The sequence below is a fragment of the Oncorhynchus mykiss genome, chromosome 2 (assembly GCF_057628025.1).
Source record: "Oncorhynchus mykiss isolate SJ-2025 chromosome 2, ASM5762802v1, whole genome shotgun sequence".
NCBI classification, from domain to species: Eukaryota; Metazoa; Chordata; class Actinopteri; order Salmoniformes; family Salmonidae; genus Oncorhynchus; species Oncorhynchus mykiss.
In genome coordinates, this window is record NC_143023.1 from 54,404,346 (window position 1) to 54,427,585 (window position 23,240).

General features: G+C 39.8%; 1 protein-coding gene across 1 annotated transcript in view; it reads right to left on the minus strand.

Annotated features, from left to right (window-relative positions):
• Positions 1-23,240, minus strand: part of coro2bb (coronin 2Bb) — a 36,550-nt gene that overhangs the window by 8,446 nt on the left and 4,864 nt on the right. The window contains exons 2-5 of the mRNA XM_021565490.3: positions 17,228-17,428; positions 3,560-3,676; positions 1,987-2,136; positions 450-614 (exon numbers count right to left, since the gene is read on the minus strand). Of these exons, the coding sequence (XP_021421165.2) occupies positions 450-614; positions 1,987-2,136; positions 3,560-3,676; positions 17,228-17,428 (633 nt within the window). The remainder of the gene's footprint in view (positions 1-449; positions 615-1,986; positions 2,137-3,559; positions 3,677-17,227; positions 17,429-23,240) is intronic.

Genomic DNA, 23,240 nt, shown 5'->3' on the forward strand with positions numbered 1-23,240 from the left:
GTGAAATAAATAAAATAAATATATGTCATAAAGCATATTGCATCATGTCTGATTAATTCCTGTAACATATACTGCAGTGAATTCTAAACAGCAGGGAGGTCATTCTTGTGTTGTAAAGACATTTCACAAAATAAAACATTGTGTAATGCTACCTGTTGTTAGTGTTTTTTATGTCGTTGTTTTATGAATGACAAAAGTGTGCTTGTTTGGTGACAACCTTTGCTAGTGTTATGGAAGAATGAGTTGATTTGAGACATGTATGAAGTGTTCTGGTAGTTTTATTGCATTTTGGATGTGAAATTAACTGCTGTGCCAAGCTGAAAGTTGGTTAAGAGATCTGGGTGAAGAGTTTTGAAAAAGTTTCCTAAGTATTGAGAAATGGGTCCTCGCAATTGTAAAAAACTGTAATATAGCTGGTGTCTCTCTGTCTACATGGGTGAGTGACCAACCTGCAGGACCTTGCCCGAGCGAGGCTCGATCACACGCAGGTGTTTGTCCTTGCAGCTGGTGGCCAGCAGGCTGCCGTCAGTGTTGAAGGACATGCAGAGCACCACGTCTGAGTGACAGTCGATCATCTTCACTGGACCTCCCACCTCCAGGTTCCAGATCAGGATCTGACAAATGGAGGGACATAAAGAGTGAAAGTTAATGAGGGAGAGACAAAAGTCTGAGGATGTGATGTGATAGAAGAGATAGAAATGGGAGTGAATTTATAGGAATATAAATATATATATATATATATATATATATATATATATATATATATATATATATATATATATATATATATATACACTATATATACAAAAGTATGTGGACACCCCTTCAAATGAGTGAATTAATCTATTTCAGCCACAATCGTTCCTGACAGGTGGAGAAAATTGAGCACACAGTCATGCAATCAACATAGACAAGCATTGGCAGTGAAATGGCCTTACTGAAGAGCTCAGTGACTTTAGGATGCCACCTTTATGCCCCCGTCAAATGTAAGCTCTGTTATTGTGAAGTGGAAACGTTTAGGAACAACAACGTCTCAACCGCAAAGTGGTAGGCCACATAAGCTCACAGACCACCAGGTGCTGAAGCGCTTAAAAATGTTCTGTCCTCGGTTGCAACATTCACTACCGAGTTCCAAACTGCTTCTGGAAGCAATGTCAGCACAATAACTGTTTGTCGTGAACTTCACGAAGTGGGTTTCCATGGCCGAGCAGCCATACACAAGTCTAAGATCACCATGCGCAATGCCAGGCGTCGGCTGGTGGAGTAAAGCACGCCGCCATTGGACTCTGGACTGATGAATCACGCTTGGTGGATGCCAGGAGAATGCTACCTTCCCGAATGCATAGTGCCAACTGTAAAGTTTGGTGGAGGAGGAATAATTTTCTGGGGCTGTTTTTCATGGTTTGAACTGGGCCCCTTTGTTCTAGTGAAGGGAAATCTTAACGCTATAGCATACAATGACAGTCTGTGCTTTCAACTTTGTTGCAACAGTTTGGGGCAGGCCCTTTCACGCTTCAGCATGGCAATGCCCTCGTGCACAAAGCGAGGTCCATAAAGAAATGGTTTGTCGAGATCGGCCTAAATCCCATCAAACACCTTTGACCTTAATCCCATCGAACACCTATGGGAACGCCGACTGCGAGCCAGGCCTAATCGCCCAACAGTGCCCAACCTCACTAATGCTCTTGTGGCTGAATGAAAGCAAGCCCCACGCAGCAATGTTCCAACATCTAGTGGAAGGCCTTCCCAGAAGAGTGAAGGCTGTTATAGCAGCAAAGGGGGGACGAACGCCATATTAATGTCCATGATTTTGGAAGGATATGTTTGACAAGCAGGTGTCCACATACTTTTGGTCATGTAGTGTTTAGAGAGAGAGAGATTAAAGGGTAAACAAAGTGAGAGAGAAAGATGAGTGAGGGGAGTCAGAGAATTCATTAAAGAGAGGAAAGGATGGTAAAGAACACGACAGCAATGATTTACTGATACCTTAAAGTCGTAGCCAGCGCTGAAGAGGATACCACTACAGGTGGGGTGCCACTCTATGAGACCCACTCGTCGGCTGTGTCCATACAACTCCAGCACCGCCTCGGACATGTTCCGCCTCAGCCCTCCCTCTGGAATCTCCCATATCCGCACCTATAGGCCACATATAGATAACGGTCATAGACATCGGCATGTCATCGTGGAATACTCTGCCATCAGAGGTTACTCAGGCAAAAAGGAAGTTTAGCTTTAAAAAACAGTTAAATAAGACCTCTCCTCTTTCTAAAGATCTAATTTAACTGTACTGTATATCATATATATAGTACAGTGCCATAAGAAAGTATTTCCACCCCTTGCCTTATTCCACATTATTTTGTGTTACAGCCTGAATTTAAAATGGTTTAAATTCAGATTTTGTGTCACTTGCATACACACAATACACCATAATGTCAAAGTGGAATTATGTTTTTAGACATTTTTACTAGTTGTAGTAAAAATAAAAAGCTTAAATGTCTAGAGTAAAGAGTATGGAGTAATGTCTGGAGTAAGTAAGTATTCAACCTCTTTGTTATGGCAAGCCTAATGGGTTAAGGAGTAAAAATGTGCTTAACAAGTCACATAAGTAGCATGGACTGTGTGCAATAATAGTGTTTAACATGATTTTTGAATGACTACCTCGTATCTGTACCCCACACATACAAATATCTGTAAGGTCCCTCTGTCGAGCAGTGAATTTCAAACACAGATTCAACCACAAGGGAGTTTTGCCAATGCCTTGCAAAAAAACAAAAAAACATTACATACCCATTTGAGCATGGTGAAGTTGTTAATTACACTTTGGATGGTGTATCAAAATACCCAGTCATTACAAAGATACAGGCGTAATCCAAACTCAATTGTCAGATAGGAAGGAAACCGCTCAGGGATTTCAACATGAGCCCGATAGTGACTTTAAAACATTTACAGAATTGAATGCCTGTGATAGAAGAAAACTGAGGATGGATCAACAACATTGTAGTCACTCCACAATACTAACCTAAATCACAGAGTGAAAAGAAGGAAGCCTGTCCAGAAAGACATGTATCCTATTAGGCACTAAAGTAAACTGCAAAAAAATTTGCTTGAAGAATTACAAAAATAATAAATGTTAAAATATTGCACAATCCAGGTGTGGAAAGTTCTTAGAGACTTACCCAGAAAGACTCTCAGCTGTAATCACTGCCAAAGCTGATTCTAACATGTATTGACTCAGGCTTGTGAATAGTTATGTTAAAGACAATATTTCTGTATATAATTTTCAATAAATTTGCCAAGTTTTCACTTTGTCATTATGGGGTATTATGTGTAGAAAAAACAAACATATTTCATCTATTTTGAACACAACAAAATGTGGAATAAGTCAAGGTGTATAAATACTTTTCCCTTGCACAGGGATACCCGCATGCACACACAGGGAAGCACACACACTGACATGTGTGCACACACGCACACAGAGCCATGCTGCGTGCTCCCAAAAACACACACACAGACATAGACACACGTGCGCACACACACACCAATGATTGTTGTTACTCACAGAGCAGTCCTCTGAGCAGGAGGCTATGATGTTGTCGATGAAGGGATTCCATTTGATGTCCAGCACGCCTCCCTGGTGGCCGCACACTTTAGGTTGGTGAGGGTCGATTCGCCCAGCCTGGAGGAGCACATGGAGGAGAGAAACAGAGACAACACAAAACAGATACTGTAAATAGCATAAAAGCATTATCATCCCTTTATTTGAATCTAAACATGCTGATCAAAATTCAATCCCATACTCAAAACCTTGCTGAACTCAATGAGTAAGATAACTCAGGATATTTGTATTCAACAGAATATTGTCTACAAAGAAAAATGACACATAACTGTCTACCACCAATACATAACATGAAATGCATCAACAGGGTTGACACCAATATTGACAGCCAGTGTTTACCCCTAATGCCCACTGAGTGGTGCCTCTGTACTGTGCCATACGTTGCCTTTCACATCATCCTGCTTCCCTCAGCATCTCTGAGCTACTGGATCTTAGGGTCAAAAGCTGGGTCAATTATAACAAAATAGATGCATTTTGATTTTGAGTAGATGCTTTTTGATGTGTATAAGGACAGTGAGCAATAAATAGGGCTATTTTGACAGAAACCACACAAGTTAAGTATATGATTTCCAAAATGGGGTTAGAAGGAAATCCAGTTGGATGTACAAAGGAAAGTAGACTAATTTGTAATTCAAACATGCCTCACAGGCCACATTGCTATCATTGCTTAATGGAACCCATTGTATCAGTGACATTGTCAGTCTTTGTCTAAAAGTGTCTGATACAACAGTTAGGATAGAAAGAGAACATTGTAAGACAGGAGGGTCACATGACTGAAAAAATAGGATTCAAGCTAACTCTGTACCAGTCACACCCTATAGCATGGCTGTTTACAAGTGGAAGATGTAGAAGTGACTAATATGGGTTAATCCTATAATAAGTGGGCCTATACAAGCCATATGACCTAGACAGTAGCAGAGAAGCCTGTGGCTTAAGCTGAGGAACCCTTGTTCACTATCACTTCTACTAATTGGCTATTAAGAGCAGTATTTTAAAGCTGTAGGCTATCCTCATCATGGCCAACAATTAATCATTGTTTCCCCAATCAAAACCCCCCCTTCCCCACTCCTTCATGCTTAACATATTGGTTTCTGAGCACATTATTTCCTCTAATAAATATTGCTTTTTACCACTTACACATCTCAGTAAAAAAAATGTTGTATGTAGGCTAGTAATTATTTTTTGAAGCCTTGTTTTCTGTCCTAACAAACTGGCATCACTAACATGAGTATTGAAAAAGTTTATGCACACCTCACACCAGTGACAACAGACATAGCAAAGCCAACTATTGAAACATTCAATGGCAAAGAATTTATATGTAGTGCCAGTGGTAGAAATAACTAAGCACGTTAATTTGGAGCCAAAAAGGACCGCGAGCGCACTGTGAGCAATAGATGAGAGGGAGGAAGCCATCATATTTTGCAGGTCCTTTTCATCGGTCTCAATCTTATCTATAGATTATTATACAATAATTTAGGGGGGTTTTGGCCTATGAAATAACTATCCAAGGGAATATAATTATTGTCAGAAATGAGGATACTGTATTGCGAAGCCACAGGACGCTGAGCCGAGGTAAATTTGCAGGACAGGTAGCTAAGAACAATCAAGTGATCTAGTCAAGTGATCTAATAGACTAGTGATCTAGTCCATTAGCTAGCTAGCTAGCCAAGACATTTGGGTAGCTGAAGGTATTTTCATCCTAGGCTTTAGCAAGGTTGTTGATCATTTCATTGCTGCAGATGTGAAGAATGCTTCATTAACATGTTGCTGCCATGGAAATTCTTACACAGGTACACTCGAAGTCAATCTTAAAATAATGTCCTTCTTGTGGTCTGAACACACATAGGACTATTGATTAATTATAATGTAATTATTAGTGTTTACATAGCCTGTTTAAATCTCACCCAATGTCTCTAGTCTTTCTAGTGAGGGTGATCTGGCCTCAGGTCAGTCAGCCCTATTAAGTGAGGGTTGGTTTCTTGTACCTCAGACATTAAAGATATTTCAAACATTTTGTGGATTAGGTTTACATTGGGGTTTTCAGTACATTTCTTATCAAAATAATTTACATGTGGGCAACCAAAACATTGACAATAGAATCTTCAGAAAATGTCATTTTTTGTACCCTTTAAGTTGCATCCTTTGTAACCCGTGAAAAACCCACTAAAACAAAAATAAAAATACCACACACAATAAATCAAAGAGTATTAACGACTAACAAATATTCATTAACAGGTGGGTTGTGTGTGGGTGGTGGCGTGTGTGTGGTAAATATCGTAGGGTAAACAACATTCTGCTTTCCCCCTATTGCAAGGTTTATTACAAGACAAATATGATAACTTTCTCCATATTAGAAGGCATTGTTTTACATTTTAGTATACTTTCAAAAAGTTACTCTATATTTTTATTACCTATCTCTGTTGGATATTCAATTTCTGCTTAAAAAAAAGTTTATTATTTTAAGATTAATACGTAATGCTTTGGAGGGATCAATATGTATTAACTGGGTTGGCACTGTCTGTCAGTCCCCTGTAGATGGGGCACTCGGTCCGTAATAAGTCTGGCACCTGAGACAGCTTATACAGGGAAACAGATGCATTTTCCATTTTGCCTACTCACGAATAGAACGTCATCATTTGGGATATCAACTATCTTGGAGTACAATACATTGTAGCCTTAAGTTTAATTAACAGAAAATCATAGGTTATATTTAACAGGGTATGGGGTTTACTTCAAAATGTATTATCAGGGTGGAGGAAATCTTATCAGCGTTTATAGCTTTATTGGTTAGGGGTAAGTTAAGTCCCGCACAATGCTTTAACCTTATATTTATCAAATGATCAATAAAGGGACCACTCTGAACATTTCTCAGAATACTTTTAACACCACTTAACACTTTTAACACCATGTGTGGGTGTGCCAGGTGTATATTATTATAATGTTTTCTATTGTTACTTCATCAGATCTCTAGTAACCAATTACACTCAATATTATGTTACTTTATCTCTAGTAACCCATTACACATTTTTGTGTTACATCACCAATTTCTCCCCTACACAAGTGTTCTATTTATACAGGGGTTTGAATATTCACCCTAGTGTTCTATTTAGCAGAATATTCAGGAATATTGCTTTCTCCTTTCATATCTCCACATACACAATGACATTATACCATCAAACTCCACCTATGAGTCATGTTATCCGTATGTCATCTAAAGTCATGTTACCCTCAGAGACATGTTATCCTCGCTACTAATGAGATGTGTAATCATGTTATCCTCTAATGAGACACGTTATCGTGTTATCCTCATTACTAATCGAGACTTGTTATCATATGAGAGATGTTACTCGAGTGAGATTTCTGAGTCATGTTATCCTCTACTTGTAGATCAAATGGGTGGTGGTGGACAGAACCCTAGATAACATTACAGATACAAAATAACTTGAGCTAGTCCTCTGACAGCTCTAATTCACTCAGTCATTTATAGCTAATTCCAATCTCTTATTATCCAATTTTCAATCGGTTTATTATCCATATTTCAATGTTGTTATCCAAATTTCAATTAGTTTAATATCCACAATTCAATCAAAATTTCAATATTAATACTACTAATTTCGATCCATTTATCATCCAAATTTCAATCAGCTTAATATGTTATATCTCACAATCACACAAATTTCACATCCACATTCACTTAGTACTATTCCCAAACACACTTGGTAATCTCCCTTATTACCCATGTTCATCTTCAACGGTTCTCTTGCCGCTACTTGCTATACAGTACCAGTCAAAAGTTTGGACACACCTACTCATTCAATAGTTTTTAATTATTTTTTTTTTTTTTACCATTTTCTACATTGTAGAATAATAGTTAAAACATCAAAACTATGAAATAACACATAACCAAAAAAGTGTTGAACAAACCAAAATATATTTAGATTCTTCAAAGCAGCCTTTCTTTGCCTTGATGACAGCTTTGCACACTCTTGGCATTCCCTCAACTAGCTTCATGGGGTAGTCACCTGGAATGCATTTCAATTAAACAGGTGTGCCTTCTTAAAAGTTAATTTGTGTAATTTATTTCATTCTCAATATATTTGAGCCAATCAGTTGTGTTGTGACAAGACAGGGGTGGTATACAGAAGATAGCCCTATTTGGTAAAAGTCCATATTATGGCAAGAACATCTCAAATAAGCAAAGAGAAATGAAAGTCAATCCGGGGAATTTCAAGAGCTTTGAAAGTTTCTTCAAGTGCAGTCGCTAAAACCATCAAGCGCTATGATGAAACTGGCTCTCATGAGGACCGCCACAGGAATGGAAGACCCAGAGTTACCTCTGCTGCAGAGGATAAGTTCATTAGAGTTACCAGCCTCAGAAATTGCAGCCCAAACAAATGAATGCTTCACAGAGTTCAAGTAACAGACACATCTCAACATCAACTGTTCAGAGGAGACTGTGTGAATCAGGCCTTCATGGTCAAATTGCTTCAAGGAAACCACTACTAAAGTACACCAATAATAAGAAGAGACTTGCTTGGGCCAAGAAACACGAGCAATGAACAATGTCCTTTGGTTTGGATTACAAATTGGAGATTTTTGGTTTTAACCAGCGTGTCTTTGTAAGACTAGCACAGCATTCTGCTGCGACACGCCAGTCCCACTAGGTCCAAACCAGATGGGATATCACTTGTTTTTCAACAGGCCATGACCCAACACACCACCAGGTTTTGTAAGGGCTATTTGACCAATAAGGAGAGTAATGAAGTGCTGCATCAGATGACCTGGCCTCCACAATCCCCCGACCTCAACCAAATTGAGATGGTTTGGGATGAGTCAGACCACAGAGTGAAGGAAAATCAGCCAACAAGTGTTCAGCATATGTGAGAACTCCTTCAAGACGGTTGAAAAAGCATTTCAGGTGAAACTGGTTGAGAGAATGACAAGGGTGCGCAAAGCTCTCATCAAGGCTAAGGGTGGATATTTGAATAATCTCAAATATCAATTATATTTTGATTTGTTTAAACCTTCTTTGGGATAGGAGGCAGTATTTTCACGTCCGGATGAAAAGCATGTCCAAAGTAAACTGCCTACTACTCAGGCCCAGAAGCTATTAGTAGATTTGGACAGAAAACACTCTGAAGTTTCTAAAACTGTTTGAATGATGTCTGTGAGTATGATAGAACTTATTTGGCAGGCAAAAGACAAACAATTCAGACAAACAATTCAGTTTTTTTTGAGGTCACTCTCTTTTCAATGGGTTTTCATTGGGAATCCAGATTTTAAGGGACTTGCTTGCAGTTCCTATCGCTTCCACTGGATGTCAACAGTCTTTAGAAATTGGTTGAGGTTTTTCCTTTGAGAAATGAAGAAGTAGCACTGTTCAGAACGAGGGTAGAGCGAAATGTACTCTTTGTTAGAGGCGCGTGACCTGAAAGCTCGCTACACTTTGTTTTCCTCTGGTATTGAATGCAGTTTATCCCGTCTTAAATTGTATTGATTATTTACATAAAAAAATACCTAAAGTTGTATTAGGAAAGTTGTTTGAAATCTTTGGACAAAGATTACAGGTGACTTATGAGATATTTTGTAGTCATGTTGCGCGAGTTGGAACCGGTGTTTTTCTGGATTAAACGCGCCAAATAAATGGACATTTTGGATATATATCGACAGAATTAATTGAACAAAAGGACCATTTGTGATGTTTATGCGACATATTGGAGTGCCAACAGAAGAAGCTCGTCAAAGGTAAGGCATGAATTATATCTTTATTTCTGCGTTTTGTGTCGCGCCTGGTGGGTTGAAATATGATTGTCTGTGTTTGTTTGCTGGGGTGCTGTCCTCAGATAATAGCATCGTTTGCTTTCGCCGTAAAGCCTTTTGAAATCTGACACGTTGGCTGGATAAACAACAAGTGAAGCTTTAATTTGATGTATTGCATGTGTGATTTCATGAAAGTTAAATTTTTATAGTAATTTATTTGAATTTGGCACTCTGCATTTTCACTGGATGTTGGGACGCTGCCGTCCCACCTATCACAGACAAGTTAAAAAGCTTCTTGACGCACCCATCCTGTTAGCGGGATCATTTTCGCCAACATCCGCTGAATTACAGCACGCCAAATTCAAATTAAATTAAAAATATTTCATTTTCATGAAATCACAAGTGCAATATAGCAAAACACAGCTTAGCTTGTTGTTAATCCACCTGGCGTGTCAGATGTCAATAAAGCTTTTCGGTGAAAGCATACCAAGCGTTTATGTAAGAACATCTCTCTCAGTAGACAAAATATTACAAACAGCTAGCAGCCAAGTAGATTGGTCACGAAAGTCAGAAAAGCAATACATTAAATCGCTTACCTTTGATGATCTTCGGATGTTTGCACTCACGAGACTCCCTGTTACACAATAAATGTTCCTTTTGTTCCATAAAGATTATTTTATATCCAAAATACCTCCATATGTTTGGCGCGTTATGTTCAGAAATCCACAGCTCGAGAGGTCACGACATCACAGACGAAAATTCCAAATAGTATCCGTAATGGTCATAGAAACATGCCAAACGTTTTTTATAATCAAACCTCAAGGTTGTTTTTACAATATATAATCGATAATATGTCAACCGGAATGTAGCTTCTTCCATAGGAGAGAGAGAGAGAAAATGGCTGTTGTGCATGAAAAACTCTGCTGGCACCCAGCCATCCATGGGTTCTTTCTCGCTCATTTTTTAAAATAAAAGCCTGAAACTATGTCTAAAGACTGTTCACACCTTGAGGAAGCCATAGGAAAAGGAATCTGGTTGATATACCTTTAAATGGAGGCAAGGCATCCAATGGAACAGAGAGCTTTCAGGAAAAACAGCACTTCCTTGTTGGATTCTCCTCAGGTTTTTGCCTGGAAACTTTAGAGTGTTTTCTATCCTAATCTGACAATTATATGCATATTATAGTTTCTGGGCCTGAGAAATAGGCAGTTTGAAATGGGTACGTTTTTTTTAGCCAAAAACGAAAATACTGCCCCCTACACTCAACATTAAAAAATGTTGATTCCATATGTGTTATTTCATTGTTTTGATGTCTTCACTATTATTATACAATGTAGAAAATAGTAACAATTAAGAAAAACCCTTGAATGAGTAGGTGTTCTAAAACTTTTGACTATTAGTGTACACAAAGCAAACGTTTTAGTTCATAATTATCAGCTAGACATGTGAATGGTAATAATCTAGCTGGGTGATTTTGCAAATAAAAAAAAATAAAAAATTGTGTCTCAGGGTTACATTTTTGAGATTAAATGTTTTTGGGGATTTTGTTTCTGCACATCCGTTAAGTAGAGACTAAAATAACCTTAAACTTTTTTTTCAGCTCTCAATTCGTTTTTTTATTCAATTTTCTTAAACATTTCATGTCTGGATTTCACTGTTTAAAGTATTTTTGTCCTGTCTCACACCCAGACTATTGACCTCACTTACAAAAGTCATGATACTTTGCAAATAGTCCGGGTTGCCATTTGATTAGCCGTTCAGGAGTCTTATGGCTTGGGGGTAGAAGCTGTTTAGAAGCCTCTTGGACATAGACTTGGTGCTCCGGTACTGCTTCCCGTGCGGTAGCAGTGAGAACAGTCTATGACTAGGGTGGCTGGAGTCTTTGACAATTTTTAGAGCCTTCCTAAAAATTATGGAAAAATAAAGGTAAATATGACTTGAGAAGGTAATATTTTTATTGTATGTCATTCCCAAATGACAGAATTTCATAAAACTATAATTGTGTATTTAGGATACACTCTATGCTAGCAGTTCAACTAGAATTAGCATGCTAGAGTTAGCATGCCACCACACGTCATTACCACCACATAATTAACTGTGATGTAAGAACAGAATGTGGTGGTAATGACAACATTTACTAGTTCATATATGTTTACTTATCTTAAGACCAGAAAAAACACACAAATTACAAGTTGGTTAAGTTGAAATTGAACACTTATTTGCTAAATAAGACCATTACATTTTGTATTTTGTTAGGATGATTGAGTGATTTTGATGTCTATTTATGTGACTTACTTTTGTTACTGACTTCAATTATAAATGTTTTATTTTTCTATAAGATGCCCCCTAAATCAACCAAGGACAGTACAAGGACATACACTATATATGCAAAAGTATGTGGACATCCTTCAAATTTGTGTATAAAATCGAGCACACAGCCATGCAATCTCTATAGACAAACATTGGCAGTAGAATGGCCTGTACTGAAGAGCTCATTGACTTTCAACTGGCACCGTCATAGGATGCCACCTTTACAACAAGTCAGTTTGTCAAATGTCTGCCCTGCTAGAGCTGCCCTGGCCAACTGTAAGTGCTGTTATTATGAAGTGGAAATGTCTAGGAGCAACAACTGCTCAGCCACATAAGCTCACAGAACTGGACCACCGAGTGCTGAAGCGAGTAAAAATTGTCTGTCTTCGTTTGCAACATTCCCTACCGAGGTCCAAACTGCCTCTGGAAGCAATGTCAGCACAATAACTATTCGTTGTGAGCTTCATGAAATGGGTTTCTATGGCCTAGCAGCCGCACACAAGCATAAGATCACCATGGGCAACGGCAAGCGTCTGCTGGAGTAGCGTAAAGCTAGCCGCGATTGGACTCTGTAGAAATGGAAACGCATTCTCTGGAGTGATGAATTACGCTTCACCATCTGGCAGTCCGACAGACGAATCTGGGTAGTGCCAACTGTAAAGTTTGATGGAGGAGGAATAATAGTCTGGAGCTGTTTTTCATGGTTCGGGCTAGGCCCCTTAGTTACGGTGAATGGAAACCTCAACGCTACAGCATACAATGATATTCTAGATGATTCTGTGCATCCAACTTTATGGCAACAGTTTGGGGAAGGCCCTTTCCTGTTCCAACATGACAATGCCCCCGTGCACAAAGTGATGTCCATACAGAAATGGTTTGTCGAGATTGGTGTGGAAGAACTTGACAGAGCCTTGATGTCAACCCATCGTGTACCTTTTAGGATGAATTGCAATGCCGACTGCGAGCCAGGGCTAATTGCCCAACATCAGCGCCCGACCTCACTAATGCTCGTGGCTGAATGGAGGCAAGTCCCAACAACAACGTTTCAACATCTAGTGGAAAGCCTTCCCAGAAGAGTGGAGGCTTTTAAAACAGCAAAGGGGGGACCAACTCCATATTAATGCCCATGATTTTGGAATGAGATGTTCGACGAGCAGGAGTCCATATACTTTTGGTCATGCAGTGTATATAAACAGAATCCAACAAGATCCTATAAGATACCAGTAGTATCTTAAGAAACAAAAATAAAGAGAACTCTAGAGAAAATAAAGTGGTGAACTGAAATCCATCTCACAACTTTCCCAGTGAGAGAAAAAAAAGGAGGCTAAAGAAAATCAGCCAAAGAAACAGAAGATCAACTATCCAGAATATTGTGGTTATGGATTCATACCTGTCAAGGAACACACCACCATACTCACCTGAATTCTTACAGCTACAGAATGATGACCTAACTTCCCTTCAAATGACTCCACATCTATGTGATTGTTTCAGCCCATGCACCAACCTTCCACTTCCACCTGCACAGCACCACAGCCACCTCCTAGAGCAATACAGCCCATTGCAGACATACATGAGGGACTGATTGGAAAGTGGTGTGTTGTGACAGATGATGAAGACCCTTACACTGGTATTACACAAGATGTTGATGCAGAGAGCTGCACTCTAGTGAAGATGATGAGTTGCGTGGGAGCCAACCGATTATTTTGGCCGATGAGAGAGGACATTGTATGGTACCAACAAGCGAATGTGCTTGCGATTGTCCCTGAGCCTCATCCGCTGACAAAACAACATATGATGCTTGATGGTACAGTCTGCAAAGAAATTTGCTCTCTCGTTAACCTCTATGGGTCCCCCCCCCCCCCCCCCCCTGCGGGACGGTTGAGCAAATGTAGGCTACATGTGATTAGCATGAGGTTGTAAGTAACAACAACATTTCCCAGGATATCTGATATGGGCAGAAAGCTTAAATTCTTGTTTGTCTAACTGCACTGTCCAATTTACAGTAGCTATTACAGTGAAAGAATGCCATGCTATTGTTTGAGGACAGTGCACAATTATGAACTTGAAAATGTATTAATAAACCAATTAGGCACATTTGGGCCACATTTGGTTAATTGGATCAGTCTAAAAATGTGCACATACACTGCTGCCATCTAGTGTCCAAAATCTTAATTGCGCCTGGGCTGGAATAATCCATTATGGCCTTTCTCTGTCATTTTAAAAAACTTTTTTTTTTCATTGTATTATCTTTTACTAGATCTAATGTGTTATATTCTCCTACATTAATTTCACATTTCCACAAACTTCCTTGCTTCAGGTCCTGAGCTACAGACAGTTACAGTTGAAGTTGAAAGTTTACATACACCTTAGCCAAATACATTTAAACTCAGTTTTTCACAATTCCTGACAATTAATCCTAGTAAAAATTCCCTGTCTTAGGTCAGTTAGGATCACCACTTAATTTTAAGAATGTGAAATGTCAGAATAATAGTAGAGACAATTATTTCTTTCAGCTTTTATTTATTTCATCACATTTCCAGTGGGTCAGAAGTTTGCATACACTCAATTAGTATTTGGTAGCATTGCCTTCAAATTGTTTAACTTGAGTCAAACGTTTCGGGTATTTTGTGATGCTGCCACCCCGTGCTTCACGGTTGAGATGGTGTTCTTTGGCTTGCAAGCCTCCCCCTTTTTCCTCCAAACATATCGATGGTCTTTATGGCCAAACAGTTCTATTTTTGTTTCATCAGACCAGAGGACATTTCTCGAAAAAGTACAATATTTGTCTCTATGTGCAGTTGCAAACCGTAGTCTGGCATTTTTATGGTGGCTTTGGAGCAGTGGCTTCTTCCTTGCTGAGCGGCCTTTCGGGTTATGTCGAAAAAGGACTTGTTTTTACTGTGGATATAGATACTTTTGTGCCTGTTTCTCCAGCATCTGTTTTAAGGCACGGTCAATTTAGTGTATGTAAACTTCTGACCCACTGGAATTGTGATACGGTGAATTATAAGTGAAATAATCTGTCTGTAAAAAATTGTTGGAACATTACTTGTGTCATGCACAAAGTAGATGTCCTAACCGACTTGCCAAAACTATAGTTTGTTAACAAGAAATTTGTGGAGATGTTGAAAAAACGAGTTTTAATGACTTAACCAACCTAAGTGAATGTAAACTTCCCGACTTCAACTGTAGATTTGGGTATGTCATTTTATGTGAAGGTTGAGAAAAAGGGTCCAATCCTTCTAAGCAATAGAGTGCATTAAGGGCAACCCCTAATCTTGAGTGAGCACACACCTGTCTCATGAGTCTGAATCAATAGACTGCAGCCAGTGAACAATGATTTGTTTAATGTTTTTTTTAATCCTTTATTTATCTAGGCAAGTCAGTTAAGAACAAATTCTTATTTATAATGACAGCCCACCCCAGTCAAACCCAGACATCTCCAAATCACAGCCAGATGTTATTCAGCCTGGATTCAAACCAGGAACTGTAGTGTCGCCTCTTGTGCTGAGATGCAGTGCCTTAGACCGCTGCGCCACTTGGGAGCCCTAATGTCAGCCAGTGTTTCCAACCCTGTACATGTATATCTGAATAATGCATTGAATCCCAAAATTGTTCTAAAAGATGCTTAAGTTATTGAGGTATGTATCTTTGGTTTTTGAGGTTTTGAATAGTGTGTTCTATATCTTCAACTGTGACATTAAAATGTTTAGTCGTACTTTTCATCAGTTGTTTTATATGAAATGTTGTTTACACCACACTCTGTCAATACCACAATGCTGAGTCATTACCATCACGGTACATGTATTAAATTACAATTGATATTGATAATTTTTCCCACATTTCCCATACCTTATATGCTTGTTATTAAGATTATTCCTAAAATAATGTAAAATATTGTCACGCCCAGACAAATCTAAGTTTGAGGTGTTCGGATCACATAGAAGAACATTCGTGAGATGCAGAAAAAATTAAAAGATGATGGAGGAGTGCTTGATGCCATCTGTCAAGCATGGTCGAGGCAATGTGATGGCCTGGGGGTGCTTTGGTGGTGGTGGTAAAGTGGGAGATTTGTACAGGGTAAAGGGGATCTTGAAGAAGGAAGGCTATCATTTTGTAATGCCATGCCATACCCTCTAGACGGGGCTTAATTGGAGACCATTTCCTCCTACAACAGGACAATGACCCAAAGCACAGCTCCAAACTATGCAATAACTATTTAGGGAAGAAGCGGTCAGCTGGTATTCTGTCTATAATGGACTGGCCAGCACAGTCCCCGGATCCCAACCCTATTGAGCTGTTGTGGGAGCAGCTTGACCGTATGGTACGTATGAAGTGCTCATCAAGCCAATCCAATTTGTGGGAGGGGTAAAATCTCTCCAGATTACCTCACCAAATTGACAACTAGAATGCCAAAGGTCTGCAAGGCTGTAATTGTTGCAAATGGAGGATTCTTTGACGAAAGCAAAGTTTGAAGGACACAATTATTATTTCTATTTAAAATCATTATTTATAACCTTGCCAACGTCTTGACTATATTTCCTATCCGTTTTGCAACTAATTTCATGTATGTTTTCATGGAAAACAAGAACATTTCTAAGTGACCCCAAACTTTTGAACGGTATTGTACGCAGTGACCACACCCACAAATGTGATATTTTTTGTCATACAGAAATAACAAAACATGTCAAAAAGCTTCTGTGTTGCTCAATGTACATTTAACCAGGTCAAAAATCCCAACCTATGGTTCGCAATTCTCCCACGTAGGAGCTGCGAGAAAAGCCCTGTGGCTTCAGGCTATTCAGTGTGGGAGAGTGGGAAATGTTGGGAACCAGTGTGCAAGTAGGCTACACATAGCTATGTGTGTGGAAAACATTTAATCACAGACAAGACTTATACTTTTTTTGTATAATCTGTTTGTAACTCCACTCTCTACTTGTAGCTGTCTAGTCCATTTGTTTGTGTTGTTGGTCTTGGCTAGCTTAACGTTCCAGTAGGTAGCTAGCTAGCACTCACTCAAGTGGCTGCTAGCCCCATCATGAAAAGGGGCATGAGGGAAGCCATACAATATTACATTTTTCTAAGTAGTGAGAACGCTAGGGCAATGATGAAAAGTAATCTTTAGATAAGTTGTACTTTTCTTAAATGTAGTTTTGTAATTGATTAAAATAAGTTTCTTGACAACAACATAACTGCGTTTGAAAAATGTGAAGTTTTTGCTGTGGGCCAATGGGGTAACTTAACCTTATTTTCCCTACAAGCGGGCAAGGCCGTGATGATCTATCTAATACCGACTTGGGCTATAGCTTTGGTAATCAGTGTCAACCATGGAGCACGTTCTGATTGGCAAGTGAGGGGTCAAGCCCCGACACACCTTCAACTTGTTTATTCATCAAAACCCAGCCCTTTCGCCCCACCGCCAGCTACTGCGCCTATCATTCTGGTTGTGAAAATAGCACAAATATTTCTGACACTTAGATTTACCATTTCGTTAGGTTCATTAAAATAGAGCCCTCAATGTCATTATGGTGTGCAGCCTACCTTGTTGACAGGGATGACGAGAAAGGACCCTCCACCTGCAGTCTCAGTGACAATGGCCAGGAACTTGGCATTGACAGCACAGAAGTGGTTATCATGAACGTTTCTGGTGATGGGGATGCCATCGAAGCACTGCTCTCGGTTGCCTGCCTTGCCATACACATTCCGAAACTTTGAGCTTCTGTATGTTGGACGCCATGATATCTGGGGACAGAGCACAGTAAATATATCAGTGAAACAGTAAACAGCCTGTCCGCAAAGAGGAGACACATTTTCTTTCTTTCTTTTCATATTCTATGTCCTTTTCAGGACACTTCCTAGAGGTGTTTTACACTTCACAATGTTATACAGGACCAATTGTCTTGGTTGTCTTTTGTTGGAGATTCCAAGTGTGCAAATGACCCCTGCAAGCCTTAGTGATGATGTTTTCATTGTGAATGGAGGCAGGCAGTAGTCCTTGGCTGTCCTCCCAGGCTGTCAGTGTAGTTGTGATTTAATATGAGGTGACCTGAGAGTGCTGTGGGTCTTTGTGGCATGGCATGGTGGGTTACTTAAGGGAATGATAGTCAAGGTGTAATGAGCAGACAGATGAGATTGGTGAAAAGCCTTCAGAGCGACAGGATCGTCTGGTAAAATAATGGGGGTTGCAGCTTATTCAGGACTAGCAGCAACACACTGGGAGGCAACGCTTGCCCTATCAAGATCAGCTAGCCCTCAATACAGTTGAGCGTATTTCCAATGTCTGTCTGATATTCAACCCTGAGTGTGTGATCCATTAACAGCAAGGTGCGTGAATTAGGGGCTGGTAATATCTGGTGGTCTTGGTAGGTTGATAAGCTGTTCTTCTCTGTAGCTTGGAGTTTATGCTGATATAAGCCCATATGTTGTTTGACTGTGTTCCTCCTTACTTACTGACAATGCCGGAGGAGTTTGAGTTCTTAAAGCCAACATTTCTCATTTGCCATCATGTCCTTAGCTGAGAAATGGGACAGGCGTTCAACAGCTGTCAGTGTATGGCCTCAGTGTATGGCCTTGCTGCCCACATGATGTTGTAACACGTTTCAAATAGTCATGGCATGAGGACTTTGACCTATTTTCATATTATGTAGCAGTTTTTTTTTCCACTGAGTGGATTCCAAGGATAAGCCGTAGCTAGTGAGGGCGTCATTATTTTTCCCACTTTTAGGAAGGTGATTTTTGTTGTACAACTCCATTACAACTGAAAAAGAATGTGAAAAAAATGCAACAGAAAAAAGAGCAGAATGTGATGGCAGATGGACCAGTAATCATTTCAATAGCTTTCTTGTGAAACACACTGTTGGCTATACAACCACCATGCATGATCATGGACTACCGGTTAGGAGCAGATCCTACCAATTTTAAATCCTAAGAAAACACAATTTTCCCTTCCTGATGATAAATATTTTTCTTTCTACTTGTCTACTACAGAAATAGCTTCCAGTGTAGACTATGCACCTCCGTGCTGAGCCAACTCTTCCTCTTCTCACCTGACTCCCACCTTATTTTTTATACAGTTTCTGCTCTCCGCTGAGACCTCTATCATGGGCTTGTCAATAGAACCTGTTAATTAAAATAATTGTATTGTCCTGTAGTTGCCATAAGACTGGAAATAATGCTCTGACACAAAGTCAAGGTTCCTCTTTACAGGAAACACCTGCCACTTGTAAGAACGTTGATATTTCATAAACCTGAACTTTTATTTTATCCTCTGTATCACATTGATGACACACTACACCGTGAAGGACTGAAATCCTGCAGCGCCCGCAAGGTCCCCCTGCTCAAGAAAACACATACATGCCCTTCTGAAGTTTGCCAATGAACATCTGAATGATTCAGAGGACAACTGGGTGAAAGTGTTGTGGTCAGATGAGACCAAAATGGAGCTCTTTGGCATCAACTCAACTCGCTGTGTTTGGAGGAGGAGGAATGCTGCCTATGATCCCAAGAACACCATCCCCTCCGTCAAGGTGGAAACATTATGCTTTGGGGGTGTTTTTCTGCTGAGGGGACAAGACAACTTCACCGCATCAAAGGGACAATGGACGGGGCCATGTACCGTCAAATCTTGGGTGAGAACCTCCTTCCCTCAGCCAGGGCATTGAAAATGGGTCGTGGATGTGTATTCCAGCATGACAATGACCCAAAACACACGGCCAAGGCAACAAATGAGTGGCTCAAGAAGAAGCACATTAAGGTCCTGGAGTGGCCTAGCCAGTCTCCAGACCTTAATCCCATAGACAATCTGTGGAGGGAGCTGAAGGTTCGAGTTGCCAAACGTCAGCCTCGGAACCTTAATGACTTGGAGAAGATCTGCAAAGAGGAGTGGGACAAAATCCCTCCTGAGATGTGTGCAAACCTGGTGGCCAACTACAAGAAACGTCTGACCTCTGTGATTGCCACAAGGGTTTTGCCACCAAGTACTAAGTCATGTTTTGCAGAGGGGTCAAATACTTATTTCCCTCATTAAAATGCAAATAAATTTAGAACAAGTTTGACATGCGTTTTTCTGGATTTTTGTCACTCACTGTTCAAATAAACATATCATTAAAATTATAGACGGAACATTTCTTTGTCAGTGGACAAACGTACAAATTCAGCAGGGGATCAAAAACTTTTTTTCCCTCACTGTACATGACGAAATTGCTAACTAACATGGGTTTGATACTTGGGTCTCCTTAGCACCAGCCTAAAATAGAGCCCTAAGTCTGTTGTGTTCACCCTATAGCTTACTTTAAGTTTCAGCTCATGTTGGTAGAGAGTAAATAGACAGTCAAAGCTTCACATAGTATTGTTCTAAGTGAAATCTTGTTCTCAATGGGGTAGATGTTTACACAGACATTTCTAATGGCCATTGATACTTCATTGAGGATTTCCTAAGAGGAAATCACGTTCAAACTGTAGTTCAGTTCACGTAATGTTTGGCTGAATGAAATCTGCCTTTAGTGTAGTAAACTAAGTAGGTCTCTGTGGTAGTAAGTAGCACATTAGAGTAGCCTACCTCACCTAATTAGAAATTGGAGCCAAGCAGTGGCGACCCGTCATTCAGGGATTTTGAGCCCCAGATTTTTTGCAAAATATAAATAAAAATGTTGGGCTTGCCTGTTTTGCATGTTATTTTGGCAGTAAGACGTGTCACATATCAGCATTTAAGACGTCACATATCAGTTTGCAAACAATGTCAAATATATATATCATTGAGTTAATAAAGCCGCATACAAATATGGTCTCTTTTTTGTTTTCTTGAGTAAGGGAGCTCCGAAATGTAGGTGTTTCAGCCTAGCTCTGTGTTTTCTGTGGTGTTGGGGCAAGCCAGGAGAAAATACGGAGCGTTGCACCGTGATTGGCTCAGTGTTCTGTCACTCTTGGGGATGCTACGTCACAGCCAAGTCTAAGGGTATACTTAGAAAATTCTAGCCCCTTGGGTGCTGCCATAGCCTTTTCACACATACCAACACACTGGTGTGATCATTCTACAGTGGTCCCTGTAGCGTACGATCAAACCGGTGTGATTAGAACACTTTTTTTTAGAACATCCAGTTTGGAAAGACGCAACTATCAGCATTTGAGCTGGACACACTGTTTTTTCAGAAACATTTTGCACAAACACAATCCTTACAAAGTTATATACAGAATGTGAGCAATTTATTCTTGGATGCAATGTTCAGACATTCTTAGAAGTAGCTACAGCACAACACAATCATCCAAACCGGAAAAATGTAGGCTACATTTGTCCTAGTGCTAACGGAGGAAATATTGACTTTACACAAGGGGTAATGTTTTTATAACTCTCTAACACTTTCTAGAAATCGAAAATCTACCGATGGAGCCATGTTTGTTGACATACAATGCATTCTGGGTTTCACGTAATCGTCTGTCGGACCAAAGATGTTATAACAAAATTAGGTGAGTAAGGGTTCACAAATTTTTTGAGAACTTCCGGAAGTGAATGGAATAAGGAATATACACAAATATATTGAGTTACAGTAGAAACGACATAACGTAATAAGACACTTACTTTGATAGAAACGCACACATTTCCAAAGTTATTGTTAGTAATGAAAACAACAATGACTGCGATGCTGGCACGAGATGGAAAATGTGAACACGTGTGTGCAGATGCTGTTCTGATGGGAGATGCGCAAATGTCTGCAGACTTGAACTGCACAAACAATTTGGAAGTGCTTGGGGAATTTTGTCAGGGTCAGAAATTCCAAAACTATAAATTGTCCACAAAAGTGAATTAATGAGGAAGCGTAACACACCTCAATTCAAACTGTTCTTAGAAAATAAAAACTTGTTAGAAAATCATTTGAAATTGACAAGTTGAAAACAGCCTATAAATAAAAACAGGCAGCATGCCTTGGTTTGACGGCAGCGCGGATTAAATGTCCTGTTGCGCAACAATCACATTTTGGAATGGTGAGAGCATTCTGACATCATGTGCATAAAAAGAATCACGCTGGGGCGACCGTTAGATATATTTGAAACTCACGTATGAAAAGGATAGAGTTACATCAGAAATGACATCATATCACATTATATCTATAGTAGCTTTGATTGGACTGATCATGCCAACATCATACTTTCAAATTCTTAGCTAGCAAGCTAGACAAGCAGTCATCATCATGAATCAAGTTGACAATCTACTGGCAAATCCTTTTTAATCCTTGTCATCTGAAGATAAATAATGAAGAGAAATTATAGATAAAACGTATCGGTGCTCATCAGCCATAAACATTACACAACAAGTTGGAAATCGCAAAATCAACAATAAATGCTCTGGAAGGAATCCGTGGCTACCTGTAAGTTCAATACAACTGGGAACTCGTGAAAAAACTATTTACGACTGAGAAAACAGGTTTTGAACTTTCATCCAACTCGGAATTGTAAATCGGGAACTCGGGCCTCTTTCTAGAGCTACGACCTGAAGATCACTGACGTCATTATGATTTAACCAGTTGTTCCCAATTGTCTTGAAAGAGCCATAAATCCGTGGCTTTGATGACAAAGTTTGATGACAAAATTTACCCATGAAGGACAGCCGCGCTATCTTCCTGTTCAAGTGAGCACAGCACAACAAGGTGAGTCTAAAAATGTATTGTATGCTGCTGCATAAATTATGTAACATACTAGGGAGATATGTATACTGTAGCTAAGAAAGTAATACTCAGGGTATGCTGTGTAATAAGCTGTTAGTAGCCCATGTGCCTCACCCTAATAATTTGGTCTATTCTCAATTCTTAATTTCACCTACTCTCGCATTCATAACACAAATGTTATATTTTTTAAACTAGGTGTACATATAGAGTAGTTGGATGGCTAATGGTGTCAAACTGTAATGCTGAAGCACCATGACGTTTCTGCCGAGCGAAGCTGTCAAAAATCCAATTTGCAGGGCAATACTGTCTCCTGCAACACTGCTCTCCAGCTGAAGTGCTGAAAGGCGCAGAAAGTGAATTCACGTCAGCAGCTGTAAATGATCATGCTGGGACCTGCTACTGTACAGTGCAGAGGCAGCACCGATAAGGAGCTTATATATTTATAGCCAAGAGATTATCTGATCATTATGAGATTGTCCATTCTTATTTATGCACAGGAACACATCATGTTTCACTCACAGACTTAGGCTGTAAAAAAGGTGTTGGGAACAAATGGTTGTAAGTTCGTGGCGAGGGAGCAGAGAAAGAGATGCATTGTGTTTGTAGAGCCATGGGGTTATATTCTGCCTGTTTGGCCCTGTCCTGGGGTATCGTCGGACAGGGCCATAGTGTCTGCTGACCCCTCCTGTCTCAGCCTCCAGTATTTATGCTGCAATGGTTTGTGTGTCAGGGGGCTAGGGTCAGTCTGTTATCTGGAGTATTTCTCCTGTCTCATCCGGTGTCCTGTGTGAATTTAATTATTTGTATTTTTTTTTCTCTCTCTCTCTCTCTCTCTCTCTGAGGACCTGAGCCCTAGAACCATGCCTCAGGACTACCTGGCCTGATGACTCCTTGCT